Source organism: Microplitis demolitor, chromosome 4 (genome assembly GCF_026212275.2).
Source record: "Microplitis demolitor isolate Queensland-Clemson2020A chromosome 4, iyMicDemo2.1a, whole genome shotgun sequence".
In the NCBI taxonomy this organism is placed as follows: domain Eukaryota; kingdom Metazoa; phylum Arthropoda; class Insecta; order Hymenoptera; family Braconidae; genus Microplitis; species Microplitis demolitor.
Window position 1 is genome coordinate 23,771,366 of NC_068548.1, and position 26,612 is coordinate 23,797,977.

Sequence of the window (26,612 nt, forward strand, 5' to 3'; positions counted from 1 at the left end):
TTACTATTTTAATCGAGATGAATCTCCTAGTCAACGTCTGCAGAATAGGACCGAGTATACTATTCTTGGGACACAACCCGGAATTCCACAATAATTCCTCAGAGGGTTTTGAGTTTATTGAAGTGTCAGGCATGAGATTCTGTTCAACCCATCTCGCCCATACTATCGCCACCCCACCCCCACCTGCTAGTATTTCTGCCATCACTGAACTTACTCAACAAAAGTTAAGTATTCAACAGCGCGTTTTATCACTAATTCATTTTGTACGACTCTACCCAATTTTATTTTCACTAAAAATAACTAAATAAAATAATATTATATTTTTAATTTACATACAAAACATTTCCTCAACAAAAAGTGCCTCAATCTATTTTATTTATTTATTTATTTTTTTTTTTTTGATTCAGCCGAGATAAAAAAACGCAGAAATAAAAAACTTAATTAATTTATGAATTAAAAAATACTTGTGGTTATTGTTGAGCTTTGACTCCGCGGTTGTTGTTGTCAGTACATGAAGCGAATAGTACGAAATGAAAGAACTCGTGTATGATGCGCACACCACTGCATATTTATATACACGTTTTAATTTAAATGAAAGAACGTTAATTGGCGGAAAAAAACTACATTTCAAATTTAAATAAATATACTTTTTGTTCTCTGTCACTTTTGAAACAAATTAATTTGAAGCCGCAGTGATTCCGAAAATAACTTTTTATCGTTAATGGATCGACGAACGGAACTCATTCAGTCTCCCTATCGGTTCTTTGCTTATCCAATAAGATCTTATTAGAATTCTTTAAAAAATATTTCCTCTCAAGCATTATCATCATTACCATAATCATAAGATCTATTTAAATTCTAAAAATGACTCTCCGAAAAATATTATCCGGCATAATTGCCAATAATACCTTTGGCAAAAGAACTTGATGCAAGCTCAGCACTCGTTCGTTACTGCATCTGACCTCGCCTTTTTTCCTTCACCAATTTTATAGTTCATCCTCATTTAAAAAACTTTAAGCATCTTCCTTATCAAAGCATTAATAATTCGAATTTAAGTCTATTCTCAAGTAAAAAAAAACTTTTTTAAAAAAAATAACCCGCCTGTGAACAATCAAACATCTAGTGTCTCAGCAGAAACGGATAGCTGGGCTATGACCCGGTGGCTTCAATACATTAGACGAGCTTCAGATGCCATAACTAGACGTAACTCACGTGCCTGCATTATTTCACAAGTGCTAGCTCACTATGTCCATGATACAACTACAACCTCATTCACTATCAACTCTATTTAATTACTCTTGACACAGAACACAAGATAGTAGAAATATCCATCAGCTTCCACGAGCGTCAACCTACAGCGCTACAGCTTACAGTCTAAACAGACTAAACTATTTAATCCGCGGTCAACAGAATTAAATTCATTTACATATTACCCATTTCTCTATTCTCCACTTACTCATAAACCGCTTAGACATTCAAAACATTATTTACTTTTGACGGTTCAGTTATTATATATATATTTAATAGCCTCGAGACTCACAATACCCAAGGTATTGACCAGGTTATGGCTCTTATTTCCTCGCTATTCATCTATCGTTTGTCAGCGAACACGTGCAACGGAAATTTACGTCAGAAGCAAAACCCAAGAGATTACTGCCCAGGAAATTAATTTTACTTTACTTATACACGGGCATATTGAAAGGTCCGACGCGAATATTGAGTCATCAGCATCCTCAAGAGAGTCTGGTTACATTTTTTCTCATACTTTGAATTATTTAATCGCGAGCGGAGGTCACTTTAATGGTCTTCTAGCCAGAGATCATTAATTAGAGATCTCAATGTCTTATTTTCAGTCGATTTAACTCGAGACTAGTGCTTAATTATTCCTCAAAGACTCTATATTATAGTTATTTAACTTTTTCGGTTAATTTATGTAGTACTTTGACAAGACGGCTAAAGGGTAATGGCAAGCACACGTGTGGATTTAGTTGATGTACGCGTCAAACATATCTATTGAACGTGACTCGCGAGACTTCTTGCTAAGTAAACAGCCAAGCAATTAATTAACTTACAATTAGCAAGCATTTCAGGATATGTGTTTATGTAACGTTCGTGTGAATACTGAATAAATAATGGATAATGTTTAACTTAATTTACGAGGATGTTGATTAATTAGTAATTTCATTTTTGATTCGTGTAGGGAAATCTGAGTAAAATGAGACTCAAACTTTAAACTTTCTGTTATGAAAATTGACTAAAATAATTCGCTGAAAATTGTTAGACATAAAATTCAAAAGCATTCATTTAATTTGAGAATAATTATGTTAAATATATGACCTTTAATTTTTGATGTACTAGCATGTAGGTTCTCTGGAGCTGACCGAGCTCTTAAAAGGGTCGACTCATCTCTCTTCTCAGTAATTAAAGTTTAATTGAATACTTAATGGCGTATTTAATCTGTTTAAAAACACAAAATTACCGTTAATCATTTTTGTATTTGGTTAATTGTAACGATAACTATTTGTTCAGCTTAATAATAAAATGAAATATAGAGGCAATAACATAAATTGAAATGGTATTGAATATGATATCGAAGGAATTAGCTGAACAATTATCGGAGTAAAGTAACAAGCTATTTGATTTAATTGGCCAGATAATCAGGGATCTACTCCCACAAATATATATATATATATATATATATATATATATATATATATATATGTATATATATATATGTTACCAAAAGGATGTATTATTTTACATGGTCATATGTATTTGTGGAAAAGGATCATATGGATCGATCGATCGGTGATTGATGCCTGCTTCCAAGAGGATAAGCTCCGCAATGATGAACGGAATTCTACGGTTCGTTATTCCGCCAACTGATGGTAGTTGTTTGTTTTAAAAACCACTTTATTTAATTAAACAACATTGTGATTAATCATTACCCTAACACATGTATGTATACTTTTGACAATCAGGTACACAAATTATTTCATTTATTCTGGCAACTTTCCAAACAAGTAAATATGCTCATTTGATCTCGGTATTCGGGTGTCCATTTTTTTCACTCTACTGCTACATAAATAATAAAAGCAAACGTGCTTTGAAAATTCTATATAAATATTTTAGGATTTGTTTTTTTTTTTTTTTAAAGGATATTTACGGGCTGGTAATAAAGATACTGCGGCTGGTTTAAAACTTTTTGATGCAGTTCTCAGTTTAAAAAAACAAAACTGTAAGTTATAAAAAGTGGTGGCGAAAAAAATAACATAAAATAAGTAACTCGATAGAACTGATCACGTATCAAATACGTGTAGAAGTTGAAAAAAATAGTGAGTAAAGAGTAAAGAGTAAAAATACTTCTAAGGACTCGGTGAGTGTGCTGCGAAAAGCTATAAAGTGTGAAGCTGTATACGTGTCAAAATAATTTTATAGAAATGAAAAGTATTGCAATCGAAGGTTACTGCAGTTTCATATATTTATTTTTTAAAAACTGAATTCGAGGCATGAGTCGAAATAAAAGCGTCGAATAAGAAGACGGAAAAGGTTTTCACTTAAATATATCGATATAGTTTCAATAGAAATGACACCCCTGCGTTGCTGAAAAGCTCACGAAGACATATTACCTTTAGATGTATCCTTGTTATTCTCATGCTAGCTTCTCTATTCTTTGGATTACGAGATTGTTGAGGCGTGAATAGAACTCGAAACAAGATACACGAGTTACACAATCTGACTATTTACTTATTCAAGTTTATTATTTTTAACTTACATTCCCATTGTATATATATTTTTTCTAAAGCTATAAACACACAGTAAGCACTTGTAGTGGGAGGAATAAATTTTAGGTTTATTTGTTATTCCTTACTTTGGGCAGTCGTCCTAGGCAAACAACTGTCGAAGCTATTGGAGCAGGCGAAAAAAATCCGATAACGGTGAGACATCCGGTGCAATGTCTATTTGCAGTACCGCCAAGATTCTGTCGAGAAAATGAATTTTTTTTTTTCTTTTTCTAGTAAAATGAAATTATTCGAGATAGACAATTATGGCGGCGGGGAAGGGGAAAGGGATTATTATTATTTTTAATTAGTTTGCGAGATTACTTTGATGAGTGTAATTAAAAAAAGGGTGTACCTGAAGAAAAGCAGAACAACAACGGTAACTGTAGCAATATCAGGCGTTATGGCAGATAAAGAGGTTTAATATTTAAGACTGACGATCAGAAAAGTGGTTTACGTTGCGGTTACCTTTCTCCTTTGTATATCCCCATCACCGCGGGTGTAATCTTCCTGTTTTCCCTAGATGAAATTGCGTAAGCCCAGATTAACGTTAAGCTTATTTAGTCATTTACACGTCGTCAAAACTTTAATCGAGCATTTTAAATAATGCTTTTGTTGCCTGTTGTTCAGAACGTTAAAATATATTTTTTTTTTTTCACCATTTAATAGCCGGTCGTAAAAAATTTTATGGCTCACTTTAATAATTGACAGTAATTGCGATGGAATAAAAGATTTGCCTGGTGAAATATTTAATAGGTTAACTTTTTTATCCCCGATAAATGATTTCCGGTTAAAAAATTTTTTCTAACAATTCAATGGCGCCAAAAAAATATATCGACAAATTCAAATAATAATAAAATTTTTAAATTAATTATTTAATAAAATAACAAAATTCGTAAATTACAATTCATTTAATCTCAGCCGATTAAAAAAAAAAATTAGCGGGAGTTTATTAATAAATCAGCATACAAGAGATTATTATTATAATTTACTTTTTTTGATTAATTAAACAACATCGATTGCATAATTCATATTATTATTTTCCAGCTGGTGCAAGCAAACAGCTTTGATTTTAAATTTAGCCTTCTGAACAACGTGCCGCGAAATTAAAATTTATATAATAATGATTGAAAAGTTTGCGTAATAATTCAAAAATGAAAATATTCGAACGGGTGATAAACATATATATTTCCATGTTCTTTGATGATGACATAATATTTGACAAACAAGGTTCTCGTTAGTGCGATATCTCGTTGTAGTTTTGACCCAGGGGCTTTGCACAAGCACACTACACATCCACTCGAAAACATTGTCGAGTGTATAGTATTACGTTGAAAGCCACGATTTTATAACGATCCTGAAAGCATAATGGAGTTAGCGCAGAAGGGTTTCAATAGCAAATATTATGTTAAATCTCTTGTGAATGGAACAAAAGCTCTCTGCAGCCTCGTCTTTCGAGCTTTCATTATATTAATGTTCTTGAGAAAATGCTCAAGAATATATAGATAGATATTATCAAATAATCGGTAAAAATCCCATGAACAGATTTAAAACCTCTTGGGAAATGTTCAAGACCCAATTTATATAAAATCCAAATAATTACGATAATAATAATACTCTTACAATGAAAGGATACACGAGAAAATTTATCTTGAAAATGTAAGATAGATTAAGAAGACAGAGAAGAAATAACCACGTCGTGGACAACTCTGGAGACACCTGGCGCCCGAACGGATAAAATAGTAAATGGCCGGGGTACGGTAATTCGGTTGGATGGACGCGCTTTTAAGCCTCAACTATACACTATCTGTATCGCGTACTCGACGGTGGTCATTCCCATGAGATATTACTTAGGAAAGGGTCTCTGTTTCAGTCTCCAGTTTACTAACGGCTTGCAGTTACCCTGTAAATGTACGGTGCCGGATATGTCGTATACTGAAAACGTCGAGGAAAATCCTCTGAATAATCGAGTGACCATCTAGCACTTGCCCTGCTAAACTTGATAAAGATACAACTCCTTAGAGACATTAAATTATTGTTCCCTTTGTCACAATTCGCACACCATTATTTATTCATTTACTTTATTGATATAATATCCTTCAGGGTTTTTATTTTCCTTTCTGAACTTTTTTATTATTTATCTATACTTTTCCCCCAATGGGTACATATGTTGTTCATCTATTTATTTTTTTTAAATACATATCTAAAAGTATTATATTTTTATGGAAATTTAGTTATCCATTAATTGTTCGTTATAAGCAACGTGACTTCGTCGATTCGGATTATATTTGAAAAATTTCGGGTTTTCAAACATTATTTCGCAGTTTCTATTGATGACTTGTATCCCTGTCAAAAGAGGCTTCGATGATGAACTTGATTGGCAAACAAAAGCTGATCCTGGATATCTCTGAAAAAAAATTTATTTTAAAATAAAAGTCAATAGAGTGATAGACGACTAAATAATTTCTTTTTTTTTTTTTGATGCGTAGACAATTTGAGCAATTTCGAAGCCCAGTAAAAAGCCAAATTTTGAAGAATAACTCACATTGCATTTTTTTTTCCCAGTTTCAACGCCGCAAAAGAATGAATTTGAATTAGATTTTGAAAAACTCAATCTATCAGCAAAATTTTGAATGGTTGAACTACAGTCGGTAGACCCCAAAGGATGGTTCATAGTTATTTTTCGTTGTTTAATTTTCAGTTTTTGCCCAAAGAATGCTTCAATATAAACGTAAATAATTAAAAAAAATTTTCATGGTAAATTCAAATATATTTAAAATGCATCGTTTACTGTTTTTTATTTTTACATAGACACATTCAGTGTCGTTAGTGAACATTGTATTTTCCGTATACTTCATGTAATCGATTGGCGCAACACTTCTACCAAAACCGTGGTCCAAATTTAGTGTGACTAATAATGGAACCTCAGGTTGGGTTTGAACCCCAATTACGTCATGTTCCGTGTAATCAGAAATTGGAATTTCTTTATCTTTGCGAATATCATTATTTTTAGGCCATTTATAAGCGCGTACTCTATATTTTGAGTCTCTAGAAAACCAAAGTATGAATTAGTATCTTTTTGTAAAAATCACATTTTTTCAATATTTGGATCCATGTAGATTTGCAAAAATTATAGATTTTAAATTTGAAAAAATTTGATTTACGATCTAAGAAGGTCTCATTAGATCATAATTATTATTTCCGGAAATAAATGGAAATCCATATAGGACTTCAGCACAGATTCAGATATTTTCTATGGTTTCTATGGAAATCCATAACATCGTAAGTGAATTCTAAACTAAAAGCCCTGAAATCCCTAGTGTCCAATAATTAAGACTCAGATTGGATATAAATCCATACTTTACTCTATGGGACCCCATAAAACCCCATATAGATTTTTTCAAATGTTAATAATAATAAAAATACAAATTCATACTCATAAACAATTCGTGATGTTGTGATAACTTTATCAGAATCAACTAAAACTCCTTGACCAACAAACGAAACTTGATTTGGTCTCATAGGATTGATTTCAAAAATTCCTACCATAAAACTAACGTCATCGAAATAAATATCCGGCTGTTCACTTGCCGATTTATTTACAAATATTGTTATCGCAATTAAAAAATACTTAAACACTCCCATTATTTAGTTTTACAAAAACTTATTCTGCTTTTAGACAACGAACGGACAGTAGTGACTGAAAATATCAGGAAAACATGCAGTTTTTATACCAAACTGTGATACCTGCCTATGAATAAATTATTTATCACTGATAACTTTTTTCCAAGGCTTAGCTTCCGCATATTTCTTATAAATTTATCTCAGTAATGTTGAAAATTACTGAGAATTTGCTTATCATGTTTACGTGACTTTTAGATTTTTTCTTTACATCTGTATAAAAATTGCGTACATTGATTCTATTGTCACATTTGAAAATAAAATAATCATATCTTCCATAGAATTTCGTAGGAAATCATTCGCTAAATTTTTTTTTAAAAATCCAAGAAAAAAAGATTTCCTTGAAAAATTGATATTTAAAATAGTGAAAAATTTCCATTTAAAATAAAATGCAAAAAATTGATAATAATGATAATCTAACTGTACATAATCTTTTTAGAATAGATGGTAAAAATATAATTGCAATAATTTCATTATCATACACAGTAATTATTTATTCATAAAAAGTTTTCATCAAAGCAATTCAATTTGTAGCTAGTTGATGATTAATTATAATGAAACGTTTTACGTGAGACGTTTTCGGAATAATAATTCCCATCATGTCGGTTTTAAACATAAATTTGTTATTCTAATATTTATCATATTCGTTCCGGAAAAAGTGGAGCTTCGATTAATTTTAAAAATAATAATGATAAAAATTTTAAGGAAGAGAACTTTGAGAAAGCAAGTTGGTTGTTTGAAATAGTTTAAGTAGTAAAAGACGCGACATCTAATTTGCAATTCTTAAAAGACAAGAGGATTAAACTCATCCCCAGACGAAGAAAACTGGGCTATAAAACAAGCTATAGACCACAGAGACAACTTTAACGATCAACGCTAGCAGAGAATCATTAACGAGACCAGCTTCATTGGACTTTAAACACGAACCTGTCGATAATAGCCACCGCTTTTACTTATTTTATTTTATATATATATATATATATATAAAAAAAAAAAAATTCTATTCCGCCCGTTTAAAGTTTATAAATGTGCGGGGACTAGGAATTATCGATAGACCTGCGGTTAATGGGGATTGAAAATTTTACATAAATTGTTAATATCTAGTGGGTCCAGAACAACTTTTTTATAATTAATAGAGGTGTGCACTGTAACAAATTTCGAATTGAACGTGGTATGACTTTTCATCAATTCACTCCCCTTTTGAGTGAAATTTATATCGAAAGACCGTTTTGGAAAATTCAAATTATAAAAAAATCCGCAGTGTCATCATAGTAAAAACTCGCGTAAAAAAATCCCTATTCATTTCTTTTTCGAACCCTAGAATTCCGAATGACGGAGTAAATTAGGATTGAAATAAAATTCCAATTTATTACAGGGTGTAAATTTTTTAATGATTTTAAAAATTCATAAGTTTTCGAAGGTATTCGTTACTTATTTAAAAATTCGATCGAAATTAGAACATTCTATTCGACAGGAATTATTACCATACCCCTAATTAACAATAATTTAAAAAATTCGAACAAGGCCCGAGGCTGAGTGCACAAGTTTCAGTCTGATAGTTGTCGTACAGCCTCTACAGCATACTTATATATATTTATATATTTATATAGAGTTGTTACACAACGTATGGCCCAAGAGTAAAACAACTATGTCATACACATATCTCGTAGTGACATTCTGACGTTAAATCCCGCGTGCTTTCAGTGCAGAGTAACTTTAACACAGCACACACTCTACACACTCATTCTTCCTCTCTTGTTTGCTCCTTCTTTCTCTCTCTTTCGTGTCACGAGCACTCTTGTAGAATGTAATCACCAGAGGTTCTTTGATGTGACTCACTCTCTTCTACAATTTATCTTTTATGCATTCATTGCAATATAAATTTAAAATAGAATAATGTTAATGCTAATGGTAAATTCTAAAAGTGCCGATTTAAAATCTCTCTTATTTTAAAAAATTATTATTATTATTTTTAATTCATATATTTTATTAAAAATCAGTATTCCATTCATTTTTATATTTTTAAAAGTTTTGCGACTGCTGATAGAAACTAAAATTGGACTGTTGGAATTTTAAACAAAATAAAATTTTTTGTAAACTGTACTTGAGGCATTTTATGAATTTATTATAACGGCTTTTATTTAACATGGGGCAAAGATTATTTTTTTATATTTTTTCGGTCCAGTCAACACATGACGCCAAAGTTCAAGTGTTAGTTTGGAAAGCCAGTCATCGTACTGGCAGTAGCTCTGCTAGACATTTATGCAGCCCAACATTTGCCAGCGGACCATATGCCACCACGTATTGCTTAGCATCCATGTCCAGCTCAACACCAAACAGTTTACTAATGCATTCTTCAAATACCCAATACTCCCATAAATATTTATTAAATTTTCGCCACTAAAATTTTTATTTTTTTTATCAAGAACTTTTATAATTACATTTTTTCGATAACCAAATACTCGTCGCCCAACTAAACTGCAGTTTATAAAATTCAAATATTTCGCGGACTTTTTTTAAATTTATCTTCTCACTTTAATTCCTCTCCGAAAACAAAAAAAAATAAGTCTGGTAATGAATTAACTGCAGTTAAATTCTATAAAAAATTCGACAATAAAGAAGCTTCAAGAAGGTTTATCGAAACAAAATTTCCGTGACTGGTTTCGGCTAAAATGTTAACAGTGTAGCTGTTTAATAATTTAAAATAAGTCAAGAGGAATTTAGCGAGCTCTCACAGCATTCGGGTACAGGTATATCCTACTATATATTTATATATACATATAAATTGTATAGGTACTTAGTTCGGAAGCCAGAGAACGGTAATTCCGGGCTTTTGTTCTGATGTTCTGATGTCTACGCTAATCCATCGCAGCCAATTTAATGGAGCTCTCTACCTAAAACACTTTTTTTGTTTTTTGTTTCAACTGTCCATCTAGATATTTTTTTTATTTAGTTGCGTTTTACTTCTTTTTTTATCATTGAAATCGATTGAGAGCAACGGCACGTAGTTCGTGTTGTCGAGGCATTCCGCGTGTGGCTATCGCTCCGCGCAATTTGTCCAAATAGTATTAAGTATGTATGTATATATATATATATATATATATAGAGAGAGAGATAGAGAAATAGACACTAATATACTGTTGATATAACCCGTTACGTGTCTATGGTACTGTGGGTAAAAGTTTAAACACGATCATAATACCAACAATAATCCTTTGAAACTTTTCTTTTATGCTTTTGTCTATACTTTTAAATGTTACTCATCTATATTTATCGCTTTTTAGGATTTATATGGGTAAAAGGAAAGTTTATAGTTCGATATTAGTGCTTATTCCATTAAACAAGTCATTTGAAGTTTAAACATTTTTTTTTATCCCCAGGGACTGGGGAATGGAAGTGATGAATAAAAATAAATCAAGACAAATATCAAGTTTCAGTAATTTTTATTTCTGATAATATTTATAATTAATTATAATGTTATTTACTCTATATTTTCTGGAAGAGTTTGAGTGTTTTGAAACATGAGCTCACAATTATCATTGAGAATTTGAATGCCTGCTAAATAAATTTCGTCGTTTGTCAAAGATTGACAAATGAGAGCTGCTCCTGGATAACTCTGCAAAAAAATTTCTATCTCAATTTAAAAGTAAGAGAAGAGGGAGTACAACGGGGTAGTGTAGGCAAGACGGGGTACTCCCAAAAAAATACAAGCCAGCCAAAAACTTACGTTGCAATATTTTTTCCCAGTTTCCGTAACACAAAAATACTTATTTTCTCTAAATACGTTCATGTGAATTTTAGTTATAATCGACCGAACCTTTGTGCTGCATCCTTCCGGCCTATAAGACTTTTGCTTGGCTATTTTCCTCTGTTTGATCTTTAGAGTTGGGCCAAGTACTGCTTACACAAAAATAATAAAACTCTCAATTATGACGATAGTCAACCATAAAAAATAAAAAATAAAAACCAGGAAATACATTACATTTATGGTAAACATTACTGTCCTTGTACTTAAGTTTCACTAATGCGCACTTGTTGCCCATGTTATAGACATCTGTGGAATAATAATCAATGTAATTGATGGAAGGAACACTATTTTCAAAAGGTTCCTCCAAAATAAGTAATTGAAGAAGCGAAAGTTCCGTCACTAGTTTTATTTCTTCAACTTTTCGTTCTTGATAATCCGACATCGACGGTTTTTTATCCTTTTGACGATTATTTTTCGGCCAATTATAAGCGCGTACTTGCAAATCGGCATCCCTGAAAAATTTCATTTATCAATATATAGATTCATAAATTATAATAAAAATAATAAATTCCAAGTACTCATGAAGAAATTCGGAGCTAGTGATAACTTTATCAGGTCCAATTACAACTCCTTGACCGACAAACAAAATTTCATTTTGTCTTAAAGGATTTTTTTCAAATATTCCGACAATAAATCCGACCTCATCGAAATAAACATTCGGCCTTTCACTTGCCGATTTATTTATAAGTATTGTTACCGCAATTAAAAAAAACTTAAACACCCTCATTGTTTAGTTTTTCAAAAATTTATTTAGCCTTTAGACAATGGACGGTCAATAGCGACTACAAATATTGAGAAGAAATCTGCAGTTTTTATATCAAACCGCGATACGTGTAGAATAAATTATTTTTATTCTAAAAAAAATTCAGTTTCCGCATATTTATATTTCTTAAGAATAATATCCACTTATCAGAAGACATGACACCGCAACTAGTATGTAATTTTTTACTTCCGCATCAATTAATTCTATTGTTAATTAATTATCAGAAATTTCATTGTGAACTTTGAGACTTAAATTTGAATTTGGTTTTTGACTCGGGATAGCTCACGTAATTTTTCAAAAATACTTTTTACCGAATTTTCATAAACGCATTTATATTTCAGACATTGTAAATATATTTATAGGACGACATTGATCTATATCGAGTAGAAGATAAATCTCTTTACCCTAGACTCCAGCACAAGTAGTTTCACGGTCGATTAAAACTTTGGCATGCTCAAAATAAAAAAATGAAAATATGGATCGGTTGTGTAAACTTTTAACCGGTCGTTGGTTTTGATCGATCGAGCTAAATAATTGTATTCCAATGCCATTAGCGATGCTTGCTACACGGTGTAATGTTAATAATAATAATGATATATTATATATATATATATATACATAATGTCAGTATAATTAAATAATAAAACATTAATGGGAAATATAATTTGATATTTTCAACTATCAAAGTTACGGCACAAAGAAATGACTTTTTTTATTTATAGTTAAAATTTAAAAAAAAAATTCTTCCAACTACTTGGAGTACTTTCATTGAATTAAATAACGAAGTATCGAATAGGAGATAATTTAATGTAAAACGAATTTTTTAGTTGGTAAGTTGTAATTTATAAAGGCAGAGTAGCTAAGGCGGATAATGCACGAAATATTACTTGTGATTAAATAAAAGAAAAAAGAAAAAATAAGTTGGAGGTTCGAGTTGAGATGAGAGATAAATTACTTTTGGCCCAAGACATTTTCGTCGGCTCTGAAACGCGACGGATTCATCCGAAGAGCGAGTGAGCGAGTGAGCAAGAGCAACCCCGCGGGTTTCACTCATAAATTTTCATTGGCTGAAATTAGTGGGGATAATTAAATTTAATCGAGAAATGCTTCGTAAATAACACGCCGAGGCGCGTTCAAAATTTAATAACTCACCGTTCGTCGTCGGCATCATCGTCAGGTTCTTCCACTAGCTATCACGACTCTCTATTGCCTAGATAATATTACCTCTGGTCTATCCTATTCTAATTTTTTTTATTTTTTTATGTGAAAGTAATAAAAAAAGAAATATCATTTTTAGTATTTTATATTCTGGGAGTCGGATCCAAAGCTTGGGTCTATGGATTACTACTTCCGGTACTTTGAAGTTAAACTCGAGATAATCTCTCAGGCGTGCAGACTTTTATATGCACAAAATTAATTTTTAGTGTTCAAAGGTCGAAGGTTGATTAAAAAATTTTGTGAAGACGTTCAAAAATTTTTATTTAATTTCATTTTTTTCGTGACAAAATTTTGATAATTTTTTAAAATAAAAACTGGAAACATTTCAGAGCCAGCTCAGATTTTCGTAGATCTAAATTTTTTTTTGTAACTAATTTCGAGAATATCGAATACTATGGGAAAAAAATTTTATAAATTCAGAAACTAATCTAAAAAATAAATAAATAAATAAAATAATAATATATTTCTATAAAATAAAATAAAAAATCCAGCCACGCAGCCAATAAATTCGCAATTTTGCTACCACCACAACCAAAAACTCTAGCTGGTTGTTTTCTCCGGCACTCTATTTCAAGAATATTCGCATATGCAGTATCCACAGCACGTTCTGTGGTTGCGTCGGGCCTGGCTAGAATAAATAAAATAGTGGTGAGAAAAAACCTCCCTCTCCCTCTCCCTCTCTCCCTTTCTCTCTATTTTCTCCTTCCCACTCTCCCAGTCAGTAGTCGGTATCAGCAAGTGTCGGTGGCGGATAGTCGGAAGAAAAAAAATAAAATTTATCCGCAGTAACAGCATCATGTACATCCGTCATTCTTCGTAGCTCTATTCCATCACGAGGCATGAACACTAGATGCGATATATTGATTTATGTATGAAGATCGACAGGACGTTTTCGGGTGCATTCCTTCACATACGTCATACATATCATGTCTACCTACTTCACTCTTCCGTTTATTTATATTATTTTTTACTTTTATTCATATCCGACGCACGGATACCCATCAATAGGACGTGTATTGATCTGCGGAATAGATCATACGCCGAGATTAATGAAGAATAATGGAATGGGCTTCCATATAAATTTTTTTCGAGGCAAAAAAAGTTTTTTTCTCTGACATAAATCCACTCGTAAAATATATAAAAATAAAAGATTATAAAAAATAATTAATCTTTATTTTTTACCCAAATCCGAATATATGATGGTAAGAATGAGGAATAAAAAATTTTTCAACGACGGAGAAGCAGTTGTAGGACCGAGAAGGCAACTGTCGACGTTAATCTCAACTTTTTCCCGCAGTGACTAAAAGTAAACCATTCGAAGCGTCATTCGTCATTGTAAGGAGAAAAAGTTTTATGCCCAGTCACTCTTAACGACTTATCGTAGCTCTTGTGTCTTTCCCGCGAGAAAATACCATTTTACAGCAACCGATCAAACTACCAGCTAACACTCTTCGATCTTTTGTGGAAAATAATCTTTTATCGATCCCACAGTATGTCACTTACTTTTATACCATCCACTCTCATTTCTTATATTTAAAGGGAATCAATTAATAACTTTATTAAATGCTTCGATATTTTTTTACTTCAAGACATTAAAAATTTATTAGATCCAATAAAACTCGCATTCATATATTGCTCGTATTCAACCACTGAGCGGTAAAAATTTTTTCATGACAAATTTATATCTTTTGTCAAATTCAATGCTCCGAATATTTTCATAATATTTTTTTACTTCAATAAACTTAAATATAGTATTATTAATAAACAGTAATTAAAAAAATTTTCCACGTTTTCTCTAGGATTTGTCTAGGATTTCTCTAAGATTTTCAGAGAAAACCTTCTACGATAACGCTGGCACGTAAAAGTAAAGGAAAAAAACTGAGTGAGAAAATTTTATCCATCCATTTGACTCCATGATAACAAAGGCGACCTTAATTAATAACATGAAAAATTTTTTGAACCCAAAATTGAAACTTTTCCGACAACAAACATTTTAAAATCTCTCTAATTAAGCCATTTGATTCGGATGTCTCCAAAGAAGTTTCATCAAGAGAAAACAAACGTGATTAAATGATGAAAACTTTATTTTCCTCTCTGTATAAATCCAGCACACACTCACACCCATACGCACACAATGTGAAGGGAAAAGCTGTGTGGTGAGTAGATAAAACTAAATTCGTCCGGTGAATACAGAGAGATAGATACAAATAAAAGTATTTCCAACAATATAACTTTTGTAAAATTCCCTGCTTTCTTTCTCTATATCTCCGAGTTACTGCTATACCAAAATTTACCAAATAAAACTTTTTTATACATATTAAACTTTTTTATCCCGATTTCGCGTTTATTTTCAGCATTCGCCGATAGACTTTCCCAATCGCACCAACTAAAAATTAAATAAATTCATTTTTCCCTGTATAAGACTAAAATTATTTTTTATCAATATCCGATTATGAGGGCTGCAAAAGCTGGTTCGATTATCTGGACAATTAAGTGGACAAACACCGAGCGTAACATTTACAATTACACCGAGGTTATAATTACAAGTGGACGTGGTTTTTTAAGTCTCGGTAATATAAGCACATAAAAGCACTCGAGCAGTCTAGTTGGTGTTTGTTGGGCAATTGGATACACTACCGCGAGGTTCTGCACGGTCTGACAGAATGAGTTGAATAAAAGGGATAGCAGCATATCTGTACTCTAGTGTTATAGACCCGGGTACGAGTGCAGGTGGGTGTCCAGTGAGCAATAAGGCCACGTTCTATTCGGTTGATTACGAGGATTGTTTTCCACAGGCCGAGGCCTCGATACTGAACCCCTGCTCCGCTACACTGAACTATACCCACTGTAAACTCTTGTATAGACTGCTGTTGTATACCTGGATTATCATAGAAAAGCTATTCGAGTCACGAACTTTAGCTCAATGGCATAAAGACGGCTCCATATCCACCCCAGTCTGCCCCAGCCTACCCAGTGCCCGTCCTATTCCATGGAAACTTTTAATTTCCCACTTTAAATTCCACCGACTGTTTCGATTCCATTCTTATAACCCGGCACTCTTTCTCTTTGAGATCTCAGATAATATTCCTAAAGGAGAACCAGAGACCAGAGACTGGAGACCAGAGACCAGAACCAGAACCAAGAATATATAAATTTATTGAACTTGACTCATCTGTTTTACGGCCCTGGTATATTTATTGGCTACTTTGCATTATATTATTTACTGAATGAGGATTAAATGTCAATGGGCAGGCAGTAAATGAACGGCAAAGAATAAAAATTTATCATTGATAATAAAAGTATCCAGGGTAGTTGTCAGCAATGAAAAGCTATAAAGTACAATTAGAGTCAGCAAATTAAAAATTACAATGGTAGTTAAGTTAAAAAATCTTTTATTATCTGGGAACTGGGAGTTGAATGAAAGCTTAGAATTGGCGGATCATCACCGAGTATCGAGTGCCAAGAGTAAAAAGAAGATAAAAGTGTAGTGGGTATTGAGAGGATAAAATCTTGATAAAAGAAATGAACCGTCACCTCAGTAGTAAATTAAGGGGATGAGATATCTTTAGAGGGGCAGATCTTAGATGAGGAAGGCTGCTTCCTTGCTTCCTTGTTGGTTAGTTTTTTATTTATTTCTTAAGCTCAGTGCCGTCGGCTGTCGGCGATGAGGCTTCTATCTATCTTTGAGCATCCGTCGATCAGGCTAATCGGATTAGTGTCTTTTATACCCGTGGCCTCTGTGCACTCGAGTATGTGCGAGTAACGGTGATCCACTCAAAGTCACTGGCTTTTCGAATCAAAGTTCGACAATTTCATTTCATACTTTTGTTATTTTTATTTTTACCAGCTCACCAATTTTCTAAAAAACAATCCGAGATTATTTATTGTACTTCTATTAGTTGCCAGTAGTTCTCCGATAAATAAACATCCGTTTATATAAACATATATGAGTACCAGCTCAAAAGAGTATTTAATGACCAAACACTAAATTTTCCGCAGTCGTACTGTGTAATTTTGGATTTGGTCTGGCGAAGAGTTGCCTTTAAATTTTGGTTCAGTTTGTAAAAGTAGGATGCTGTAAGTATTATAAACACTGCTATAACTACAGCTGTAGTTGTTAGTGCTGAAATTCGAGGATACAAGTTCGATAATTGGGATCCGGGTAGTATGGTAACCCATCGACTAGAAACTTTGAGTTTCTCTTTACTTGAATGGCTCGGTCACACGTTCAAACCTACAGAGTTTGAACTTGTCTCCCCAATTTGTAACCTCTTTCGCCCTCACTTTTCTACCAGTGCAGACTACTGCCCTGCAACCATCAGCCCTTAACTCGAGTACCAGAACCACACACTGGTTTCCAGCTCGTACTTATTCCCGTCGGATTATCTGGCTCTTGTTTGGCACTACAATCTAGTTCACAGTCTGTTATACACATACACATAGACATATATATGTATGACAGCCACTTTTGTAGGTGTGACGTCATTCCTACGGTGAAGTGAGCCAGCTCCGAAATAGCGAACCAATAGTACGAGTAAAGTCTCGTGGTAACGACTTTCAAAGTTGATAATTGCGCCATACCTTTGTCCAATCGGTTTAATATTGCCAAGAGCTATCATCTCTACTTTAGATCGATCCGCGCTACTTGCTTTAGCTTGTACCATCTAGTGAGACATAGCGTAGATGTGTGCAAGTTGTTGTCGCTATTTCATACAGAAATATTATTTCTCGTGAAATTTAATAAGCCATAACTTTTCAGCGATACAGCTGAGTAAAAAGTATATGTTTATAACTTACAAAGAGGAAGAAGAAGAAGAAGAAGAAGAAGAAGTTGGGAATTTTTTTTATGGATTAGAGTCCTTCCACGTGCGGGTTACTCGGGATATTATGTAGTCACTGGAGATTCGAAAAATTACGATGTATACTCACTCTACAGCCACACACTCATAATTTTCATTTTGTTTGTAACATATATTTTTATAGCTTTATATATTATTGATACAATAAATATATGAGATTTTATGTTTTTCAAATTTTTTTTAAGTAACGACTTTAATATTTGTTTTAACTTTGAAATTATGCCTCAACTATTGAATTTGGATAAAAAATCACTCTTATCATTTTTTAAGAAAATTAAATTCCCTATAAAATTGTATTCATATATTTTTATTGTATTCTCAATAATTTAGCCGGAATTCCTGTTTGAAAATAAAAAGTCTTTTTTTTAGTCATAAATTAAATATTAAATTTATGTTTAAGAAGTTATACTTTGTATATATCTATATATATATATATATATTATTATTAAATATGAAAAAAATTGAACTCCCGGTAAAACCAAACTGGTGATTAATCAATGAGTAGTTTAAATGAGATGATAAATTAAAATGATTTATTAATTTTCGATAAATAATTAACTGAAATTACAAACCAGCAATTGGTTTGATTAATATTAAAATAAATTAATGACCTACTGATAAATAATTAAGCGTGTATTACGTAATTGATCCATCAATAATGAAGAATAATTAAAATAAATAAAGTATGATCTGAAAATAAATATTTAAAAAGTGCGAGTATTGGTTTAAATTTATGTCCAATGCATAATTTAGCAATTCATTACTTGGCGCACGTGGAGCGTACAAAAGTATACATTATTTTCTGGCAACTTGTCGGCGTAAAGTACCTCCATAATGAGATTATTTTTTTTTATATATTTTTTATTATCAGTACGGGCCATAATTCTGACGAAATCGTCAATATATCTCTCGGGTGTTGGATAGCGAATTTTTTTTTCTTGGGCACCAGCTAGATCTTGGCATGATTTTTAACCATAATAAAAAATTTAACACTTGAGGCTATTAATTATTTTTTTAATTTAATTTTAGCCAGTGACATCTGAGCAGTTGAATAATAAAAATAAAGGGCAATAACTATTCTGATCGGAAGTAAAGCACCGAAAGTTATCTGAAGAAAGTTAATATCAGGAGATTAAGGCGAGGAACCAAGAACCCAAAGCCCGAAGCATTCGACAAGCTGCGATAAATGTTAGGGGTAGTCTTGGAGTCAAAAATAATGGAACGAAAAAATTAGAGGGTGATGAAAAAAAAAGAGAAAAAGAGGGCTGATGATAGTGGGGGAGGTCCGGAAGGGGAATATCAAATAAGGGATGAAATGTTTTCGGAAATACCCAGAAAATTGAATACATTAGTTGGCAACCGGGCGCCGTCAGATGCACAAGTGCCATCAGCTTTTGTATAAATTTCAGCATCCACCCAAAATTACCGTCATTATTTTTGGCTGTTAATATTGTCCCGTATGATTTATTATTCATAACTATGTGGACGGAATAATTAATAAAGTACTTAGTCTTTCGATTGTTAAAGCCGGGATAATTAAATTTTTTAATGACCATAATTATAATTAAGATGATTGATCACACAATCTTGAGACCGTAAGAAGAAATTAAATTCAGATAAAATATTATTATTAATAGAAAAAAAAAAAATGGCTGCCTCATAAATTCGCTGGGTAAAGTAATTTTGTCTTAATTAAATCATTTTTTCGGAATATAAATTTGTTAGGTTTTATTTCATTCCTTAATACTCTTTCGATGATGGCAAAACCCGAAATTAGGTGAAGTTAGAAAATTCGATTTTTGAAAGTTATGTAGAAGAGAATTTCTTCGGCAATCTAGTTGACATATTAATTTATGATCAAGAAGATGAAAAACTCGTGTGACAGTATGGTTTAAATAATTTTTTATCAATAAAATTCGAGTGTGTCAAGATGTGAATAGTCTGGCGCAAGTTGTTGACGAAGTTAGTTTAGATGTAGATGGAGGATAAGGGAAAAGGAGGAATAGAGGGTGGAGGGGGAGAGGGTGGCTGATAGTACACACATAACACAGTGGGAAATCTAATCCGATCACGATGCACGGAAATCCCGTGTACGTGTCTGAAACGCGCGTTCGCTTCCGGCGTCGACGTGTTCTATCTCGGGAAAATGGATCGCTAAAGCTCCTCCCAGAGATTTACTCTACACTGTCTCTAGTTGTCTTATGTCAGGGATTCGTAAATTGTACCGACATGGCATACTGACCATGGCATTCCATTACAGCGAAACCATCAAAAGTCTTGTTCCAAATACTTTTTACTCCCAGGAAAAGTTTTGCCATTTTATTGATTGATGCTTTTAAATAAAATTGTCTGAGTACTTTATACTTTTTTTCCTTCTTTTTCTGTACTTTATTTTCTTTTATTCCTTTGACTGTAAAATATCGATGAGCTTGGACAGCACGAGCGTAGTAAAGAATGATAAAAAAATGTAAGAATATAGGTTGAGAAAACGCTGCTGCAGAAACGGAAAACCCACAAAATTGGAACAGTAATCCAATCTTCTCGTCGTCATTTCCTCTCGGTGTTGCACGCAATCGATTTTGTAATGCTCCGATATCACCTTCAAATGAAAATAATATTTAATACATCAGCATTACCCAAGTACTTTTGCAGGCTAGCTCTCCCAGATGAAATAAATTCATGCCAACCTGGGTAAAAAAATTTTGCCGATAACTAGGCCTAAAAATCGACAATTTTCAGCCTTTTCGAAAAAAAAAAACACCCATAATTGCTATAAAGTTTCGCAAACTCGTCAGTTTGACGCAACGGCATCCCAAATTTTGAAGCAAAAAACCATTTAAAGGCAACTTGTTTAATAGATAGGTTATTTAAAAACAATATGTTACACATCGTCTGTCCGATTACCGTTGAAGCAGCTATTAACGATACACTGCGCAGACATTCCCACGGGAAATTTAGCACGGACGTGTTATTCTGTTGGGGAATTTATCAGTCGATTGTATTTTCGTTTAACCTAGGCTCGATATTACAATCATTTGTAAAACCATCACCAGTCACATTTTAATTCCCACTTTAGCCAAACTAAATAATCCATCAAAAAAACAAATTTTAAAAAAATACACTTTTTAAAATTAATTCCTCGCTAAATAAATCACGGTTATTTAAAAATTTATTTTTCAGCAGAAACGTGTTCGTAAATTCATTTAGTCACTTAACTTCGACGTGACAAAATTAATGCCACACACACACACACACTTGCCCTCATACGTATATATGTCTATCGAGTGTTACTCACTCACACACAAGCTCATTTTACCCGATAATTAGTTTCATGCGTTTTCAACATTAAAGTGTCTCAGGTCCATTAGCGCGTCTACTTAAGACCAGCGTCAGTATATTTCAGTTATTAAACTCATACCGACCTTCATACCTAGATTAACTATTTCAACCTAGAAAGCACGTACTGTCTAATGTTATTATTAGTTATCACTCGTACCATCATTATTCAAGATAAGAATTGCTATTAATCATTACATTATTAAACCCATTAGATACTGTTCCGTATTTTCATTCTTTACTTTGCATTCTACATGAAATTTCGCTTTTTGTTTTTGGTAAAAATTTTGAAATTCGTCTTATTTGGGGTAACCAACTCACTAAATATTTTTTAGAAACTATAGATAAGCATTTACAGAGAAAATTTTTTTTTAATGATGCCTCATTTTACCCCATTATTCTCTTAATAATTTATAGTCTGTGGCAAAAATTGAAGTAAATATAATTTATTTGAGCTTATGATTTAGATCGAGTAATTTTTGTATCTGAAATTCAACGGCAGAAAATGAATTTAAAGCATCTGTAAATCAGAGCTGTCAACTTTAGTAATGAAAAATAGCTCAATAGAAATAATTTTGCATGGAAAGATTTAACTTGGAGAGCATTAAATCATGACCCGAGTAACTTCAAGAGTGTCACTGGCTTCACCACCAGCAGCGGCGGCAGTAACAAAAGTAGCAAGAGTAACAAGACTCGAAGTACCTGAAAATAAAAGAGTTGACGAGCAAGTCAAGTGGGATTCTTTTAAAGTTGTCGATACTTTGAGGATGCTAGTACATACAAGTACCAGGTTGGTTAAGTGCATCCAGCAATCTCGCCGATGCATCGTCACGGCCGGCTGTCTTTGACAATATGACAAGCTTCCGTAGCGTGTTTAATTTTTTTATCAAGGCCACTTGTTCGGAGCCATAGTTTCAGCTTCCGTGATCTCACCTTCAGCTCAATGGAAATTAATGAAAGCTTTTCAATCATCAAAACCTACCAATGAAGATAAAGCCTTGGCAATCTATTTCAATGCAGCGTTTATCCTCTTGCGTCATTACACCCCGAGCAATTGTCCAGATTATCTTTTACTTTGAGATTAATCTTAATTCAGTGTCACTTTCTTTTCTCCCAGGAAAATGATTCCGGCAAGTGCTTCCTCCCATTCCAAGGCTATTTTATAAACGAGCCACACAATCTAAAGAATTTTTTTGAAACCACTCACCTCTGACTTTTATCAGCAACTTATTTCCTAAAAGCTTCACTTACTTTTAAATTAATTTTTAAAATTTCATTTCTCTGATACTATTAGATCTAGATGTCAAATATTTTCTTCTGGGAATCACCTGTTGTCCCAATCGCTGTGCAAAACCAATTATCTTTTTATAAAAACCTACAAGAATCCACCGAACCAATTCCTGGCGGGTATTGATTGTGTATTGGTTGTGTACCAACACACATACCCACATTACGATCGATAAGTTGTTATTGTTGTTAGTGAGTCTTTACTCTCAACTCCCGCCGGACTTGGAACCAGAGTACACCCAACACCATTGTAGCTTTCAACGTCTATGTGGCTTAACTTTCATGATTATATCAATTTCCCGTCGATTTTCCTCCGTCGGTACTCGAAAACCCCTGGGAGTTATTGAGTTACTCAAAGTGACACGTTTCCTGCTAAATGATGCCCAAAATTTACAGTATTTGCTGGATTACTACAGCTGCTGGTGCTCTTGCTACAGCTGCAACAACAATTGCCGATGACAACTTTTTCAAAAAAATAATTGCGTGACAATTGCTATTGTTGTTGTTATTATTATTTGTTGAGGGTAATCTGATAAATTAATCCGAAGCGTTTGCCGAGAATTTCGGGGCCATTATAATTTATAATGCGACATTATCGCGCAAGGATGATGGATATACATAGATAATGATATAATTAGTGTAGTGTATCTAATTAACAAAAGATTTTACGTGAAATTGGAGCACGAGAGAATATTGTTGTCTTGATTGTGTTGGTTGTCTTGGCTGGTTGTTCTCTACCCTCGTCTCTTTTCTTCTCTTTTATTTTCTTCCCTAGTGAGTATAATTTAGCTATTCGTTGGCAGTCAAGACACGAGTTACGGGAATAAATCAGGGCTCAGAGTAGAGAACGAAAAATCCGTTGAAATGTCTAATGGCATTAAAATTCAAGCTTTTTCTCTTCACTCTTTATTCGAAAATACACACAGCTCCGTGCAAAGTTCCCGTACTCCATTTCCTCGTGTTTAAACTTAAATAAAATTCAAATATTTTTTCTAGATTAACTGCCGCCCAATTTTATATTCTACTTCTTTGGCATCGGATCCTGTTTTCCCAAATAACTAATTCGCGAATCCGAGCTCGCCAACTTTGCTCTGATCTATATACAAGTCGTTATCTCGAGTTTATTTACGCGCGGATTTTTAAAATTCCAATATTTTTAAATTTACGAAATTTTGACTTTTATGATAATCAAAATTTTTTTTTTTCTGTTTCAGGTAAATGGCGCATGGGCATTATCAGCATTTATATGTGACTTTTATATAGCAATGGATGTAACATGTAGCACCAGTTCAATATTTAATTTAGTAGCAATTTCAATTGACAGGTACATTTTATTTGTTAGAAAAAAAAAAAAAAAAGAAAAGAAAAAAAAACGATTTAATTAAATCCAATAATAAATATGTTATTTAGGTACATAGCTGTCACACAGCCAATAAAATATGCCAAACACAAAAACAATAGGAGAGTATGGATGACTATTTTGCTAGTATGGGCAATTTCTGCAGCAATCGGCAGCCCGATCGTTCTTGGCCTAAATAATACTCCAGATCGTGTGCCGGATTTGTGTTTATTCTATAACTCTGATTTTATCTTATACTCAAGTTTATCGAGCTTTTATATTCCTTGTATTATTATGGTCTTCTTGTATTGGAATATTTTCAAGGTGACTTACATTGACCCTGGCAATTAAATTAAATTAAAAAATTTATAAATATTTATGTAATTATTTACTATAATTGCTTCAGGCACTTCGAATACGTGCAGCCAGAGCACGAGCTCACAAAAAATCTAATTTACGAGATATCAAACCAAATAGCATAATTGAAAACGTAATACACACTCAACGGTGAGTTTTTTTTTATTAATTAATTTAATGCACTTGTAAATTTAATAATTGCGTTGCTTAAGTAATTTTTAAATAAACTTGCAAATTTGTAGATGAAATAAAAAAAAAATGCACGTTATGATATTTTTTACGGTCGAAAGGGCAGAACCTGAAGTATAATGACCAAAAAAATTTTTGGTCATTATACTGGTTTTTAATTGAATTTACGATAATAAAATGTAAAAATAATGTAGATGTTATTAGTATTATATAAAAATGTAAATTGAGAAGAATAAATTTGCGAAAGTAGTTAAATTTGACTAAAATCACGCAGTGTTTATTCTGTCGCAAGGTTTGCTGAAACGGCACTGGGAACAGCCACTCTAGTGGCGCCGGTACACGAAGAGCCGACAAATACAGCCTCCGGTAGCAACGAGGACGAGGACGAGACGCCAGTTGACCCGGTGGTTGTCATATCAAATGACAAGAGTACTGAATTTTTTATGGCGACTGTCGTCGAGGAAGCTGCGTAAGGAAAAAAAATTATAATATATTTTTTGGCTTTTTATTATTTCATTTTTATCCTCGTTAAAAATTTACCCTGTTCATTATATTTTATTACTGTTATTATTATTATGGTTATTATATTTTTCAGGGTCGTTGCGAAGGCCCATTTGTCGGGTTCAAATTCAGCTAAGAATATGACAAATCTGTGTCTGGAGGATGGGATGAGTAGCACGCAGCTGCACGACACAATAGACACAAATTCAAGTCCTAGTCCTAACCCGAGAATAACCTCGGCGCCGTCCTCTTCTACCTCATCCTCGCCCCCGCCGAGAAGTGCTACACAGATAAAAAAAAGCACAAATGGAGTTAACAAGCAGGGGCTGAAGAAATTGAAGAGCACTGGGTCACTGCTGCCAGCCCCATTCAAACGTAGTCCTAGTGTCCTTAATGTTGGTACCGGAGGAGCTGGAACTGCCGGAGGAAAGAGTGGAGAGCCAAAAAAAGATAAGAAAGTTACTGACGGGAGCTCGAGGTTCACGATATATAAGGCCAATAAAACCAGCAAAAAGAAGAGGGAAAAAAGTTCCGTTAAGAAGGAACGGAAAGCTACCAAAACATTGGCCATCGTCCTCGGTAAAATTATTTTCCTATTTATTATGAATTTGTTACTGATTACGTTCATCAACTCTTTCCATTCTCGACTATTGTTAATATCGATTGTTGATGTTATGTTTGACAGGAGTTTTTCTAATATGCTGGGTACCATTTTTCACTTGTAACGTAATGGACGCCCTCTGCTCTAAACTAAAAATGGACTGTCAACCCGGCGTAACAGCTTTCATCGTCACGTCTTGGCTGGGCTATATGAACAGCTTCGTAAATCCCGTGATCTACACAGTCTTCAATCCCGAATTTCGCAAAGCGTTCCGTAAACTTATGAAAATTTAAAATATACATACATAGCAAACATCAAAGTTTTTTAAAATCAAAAGTCTTTTGTATTTTTTTTCTTATAAGTACACTAGAAATTTTCTTGATTAATTAAATTTATTTCCTCAGATTCACGGGTAAAAAAATTTCAAGCCAAAATAATATTAAAATTTTTTCGGCCAGATTAAGCCTCTTCGGCGTATTTTTGGCCAAATATTTTTACCCGGGGTTCAAAGGCTTCAAAAAATCATTGTAATCAAAAGTAACAATATCAAAAAAATAAATAAATATGTACATTATTTTTTGAAACTCGAATGACCTTACAAAACATCCGATTGAAAGTATTATTAAAAAAAAAAAAAAAAAAAAAAAAAAAACATATAGAAATAAATAAATACAATTTTATACGTATTTAATAGATACTGCATTTGATTGAGTGGAAGTATTTGCGTCGAGATCAACAGAATATTTGATATTTTATTTAAAATATCAGAAATTTCCATAACCGTTCAATATCACTGGCTAGATAACTTTTAAATTAACTGTCATTGAACCGATTAATTAATAAATAAATATTTGAATACATGGCTATGGGAGAGCCGGGAAAAAATAAGAT

General features: G+C 33.0%; 3 protein-coding genes across 3 annotated transcripts in view; 1 reads left to right on the plus strand and 2 right to left on the minus strand.

Moving 5' to 3' along the window:
• The window catches only part of LOC103578787 (dopamine D2-like receptor), a 66,450-nt gene extending 40,436 nt beyond the window's left edge, over positions 1-26,014 (plus strand). Inside the window, exons 2-8 of the mRNA XM_053738740.1 lie at positions 23,949-24,058; positions 24,145-24,397; positions 24,480-24,580; positions 24,894-25,088; positions 25,215-25,519; positions 25,559-25,699; positions 25,806-26,014. Coding sequence (XP_053594715.1) covers positions 23,949-24,058; positions 24,145-24,397; positions 24,480-24,580; positions 24,894-25,088; positions 25,215-25,519; positions 25,559-25,699; positions 25,806-26,014 — 1,314 coding nt within the window. The remainder of the gene's footprint in view (positions 1-23,948; positions 24,059-24,144; positions 24,398-24,479; positions 24,581-24,893; positions 25,089-25,214; positions 25,520-25,558; positions 25,700-25,805) is intronic.
• Positions 5,949-7,495, minus strand: LOC103578752 (uncharacterized). Its single transcript, XM_008559921.3, has 4 exons — positions 7,219-7,495; positions 6,574-6,830; positions 6,328-6,500; positions 5,949-6,189 (listed from the first exon to the last, which is right to left on the minus strand). Exons 1-4 carry the CDS (start codon positions 7,425-7,427, stop codon positions 6,013-6,015), a joined length of 816 nt encoding a protein of 271 aa, XP_008558143.1. The 5' UTR covers positions 7,428-7,495; the 3' UTR covers positions 5,949-6,012.
• LOC103578751 (uncharacterized) lies at positions 10,890-12,076 on the minus strand. The gene is made up of 4 exons (XM_008559920.2): positions 11,790-12,076; positions 11,446-11,723; positions 11,191-11,360; positions 10,890-11,079 (listed from the first exon to the last, which is right to left on the minus strand). Exons 1-4 carry the CDS (start codon positions 11,996-11,998, stop codon positions 10,945-10,947), a joined length of 792 nt encoding a protein of 263 aa, XP_008558142.1. The 5' UTR covers positions 11,999-12,076; the 3' UTR covers positions 10,890-10,944.
• Positions 26,015-26,612: the final 598 nt, after the last annotated feature.

Bases quoted from the DNA above. Each gene is read 5' to 3' on its own strand.
- LOC103578752 (XM_008559921.3), bottom strand. From the start codon at position 7,427: ATGGGAGTGTTTAAGTATTTTTTAATTGCGATAACAATATTTGTAAAT. The intron at 6,501-6,573 runs GTAAACGATGCA...TTTATATTGAAG, and splicing joins CTATGTAAAAATAAAAAACA to CATTCTTTGGGCAAAAACTG. The intron at 6,190-6,327 runs GTGAGTTATTCT...ATTTTTTTTCAG, and splicing joins CTGGGAAAAAAAAATGCAAT to AGATATCCAGGATCAGCTTT.
- LOC103578751 (XM_008559920.2), bottom strand. From the start codon at position 11,998: ATGAGGGTGTTTAAGTTTTTTTTAATTGCGGTAACAATACTTATAAAT. The intron at 11,724-11,789 runs GTACTTGGAATT...GAAATTTTTCAG, and splicing joins AGCTCCGAATTTCTTCATGA to GGATGCCGATTTGCAAGTAC. The intron at 11,361-11,445 runs GTAATGTATTTC...TTGTGTAAGCAG, and splicing joins CAGTAATGTTTACCATAAAT to TACTTGGCCCAACTCTAAAG.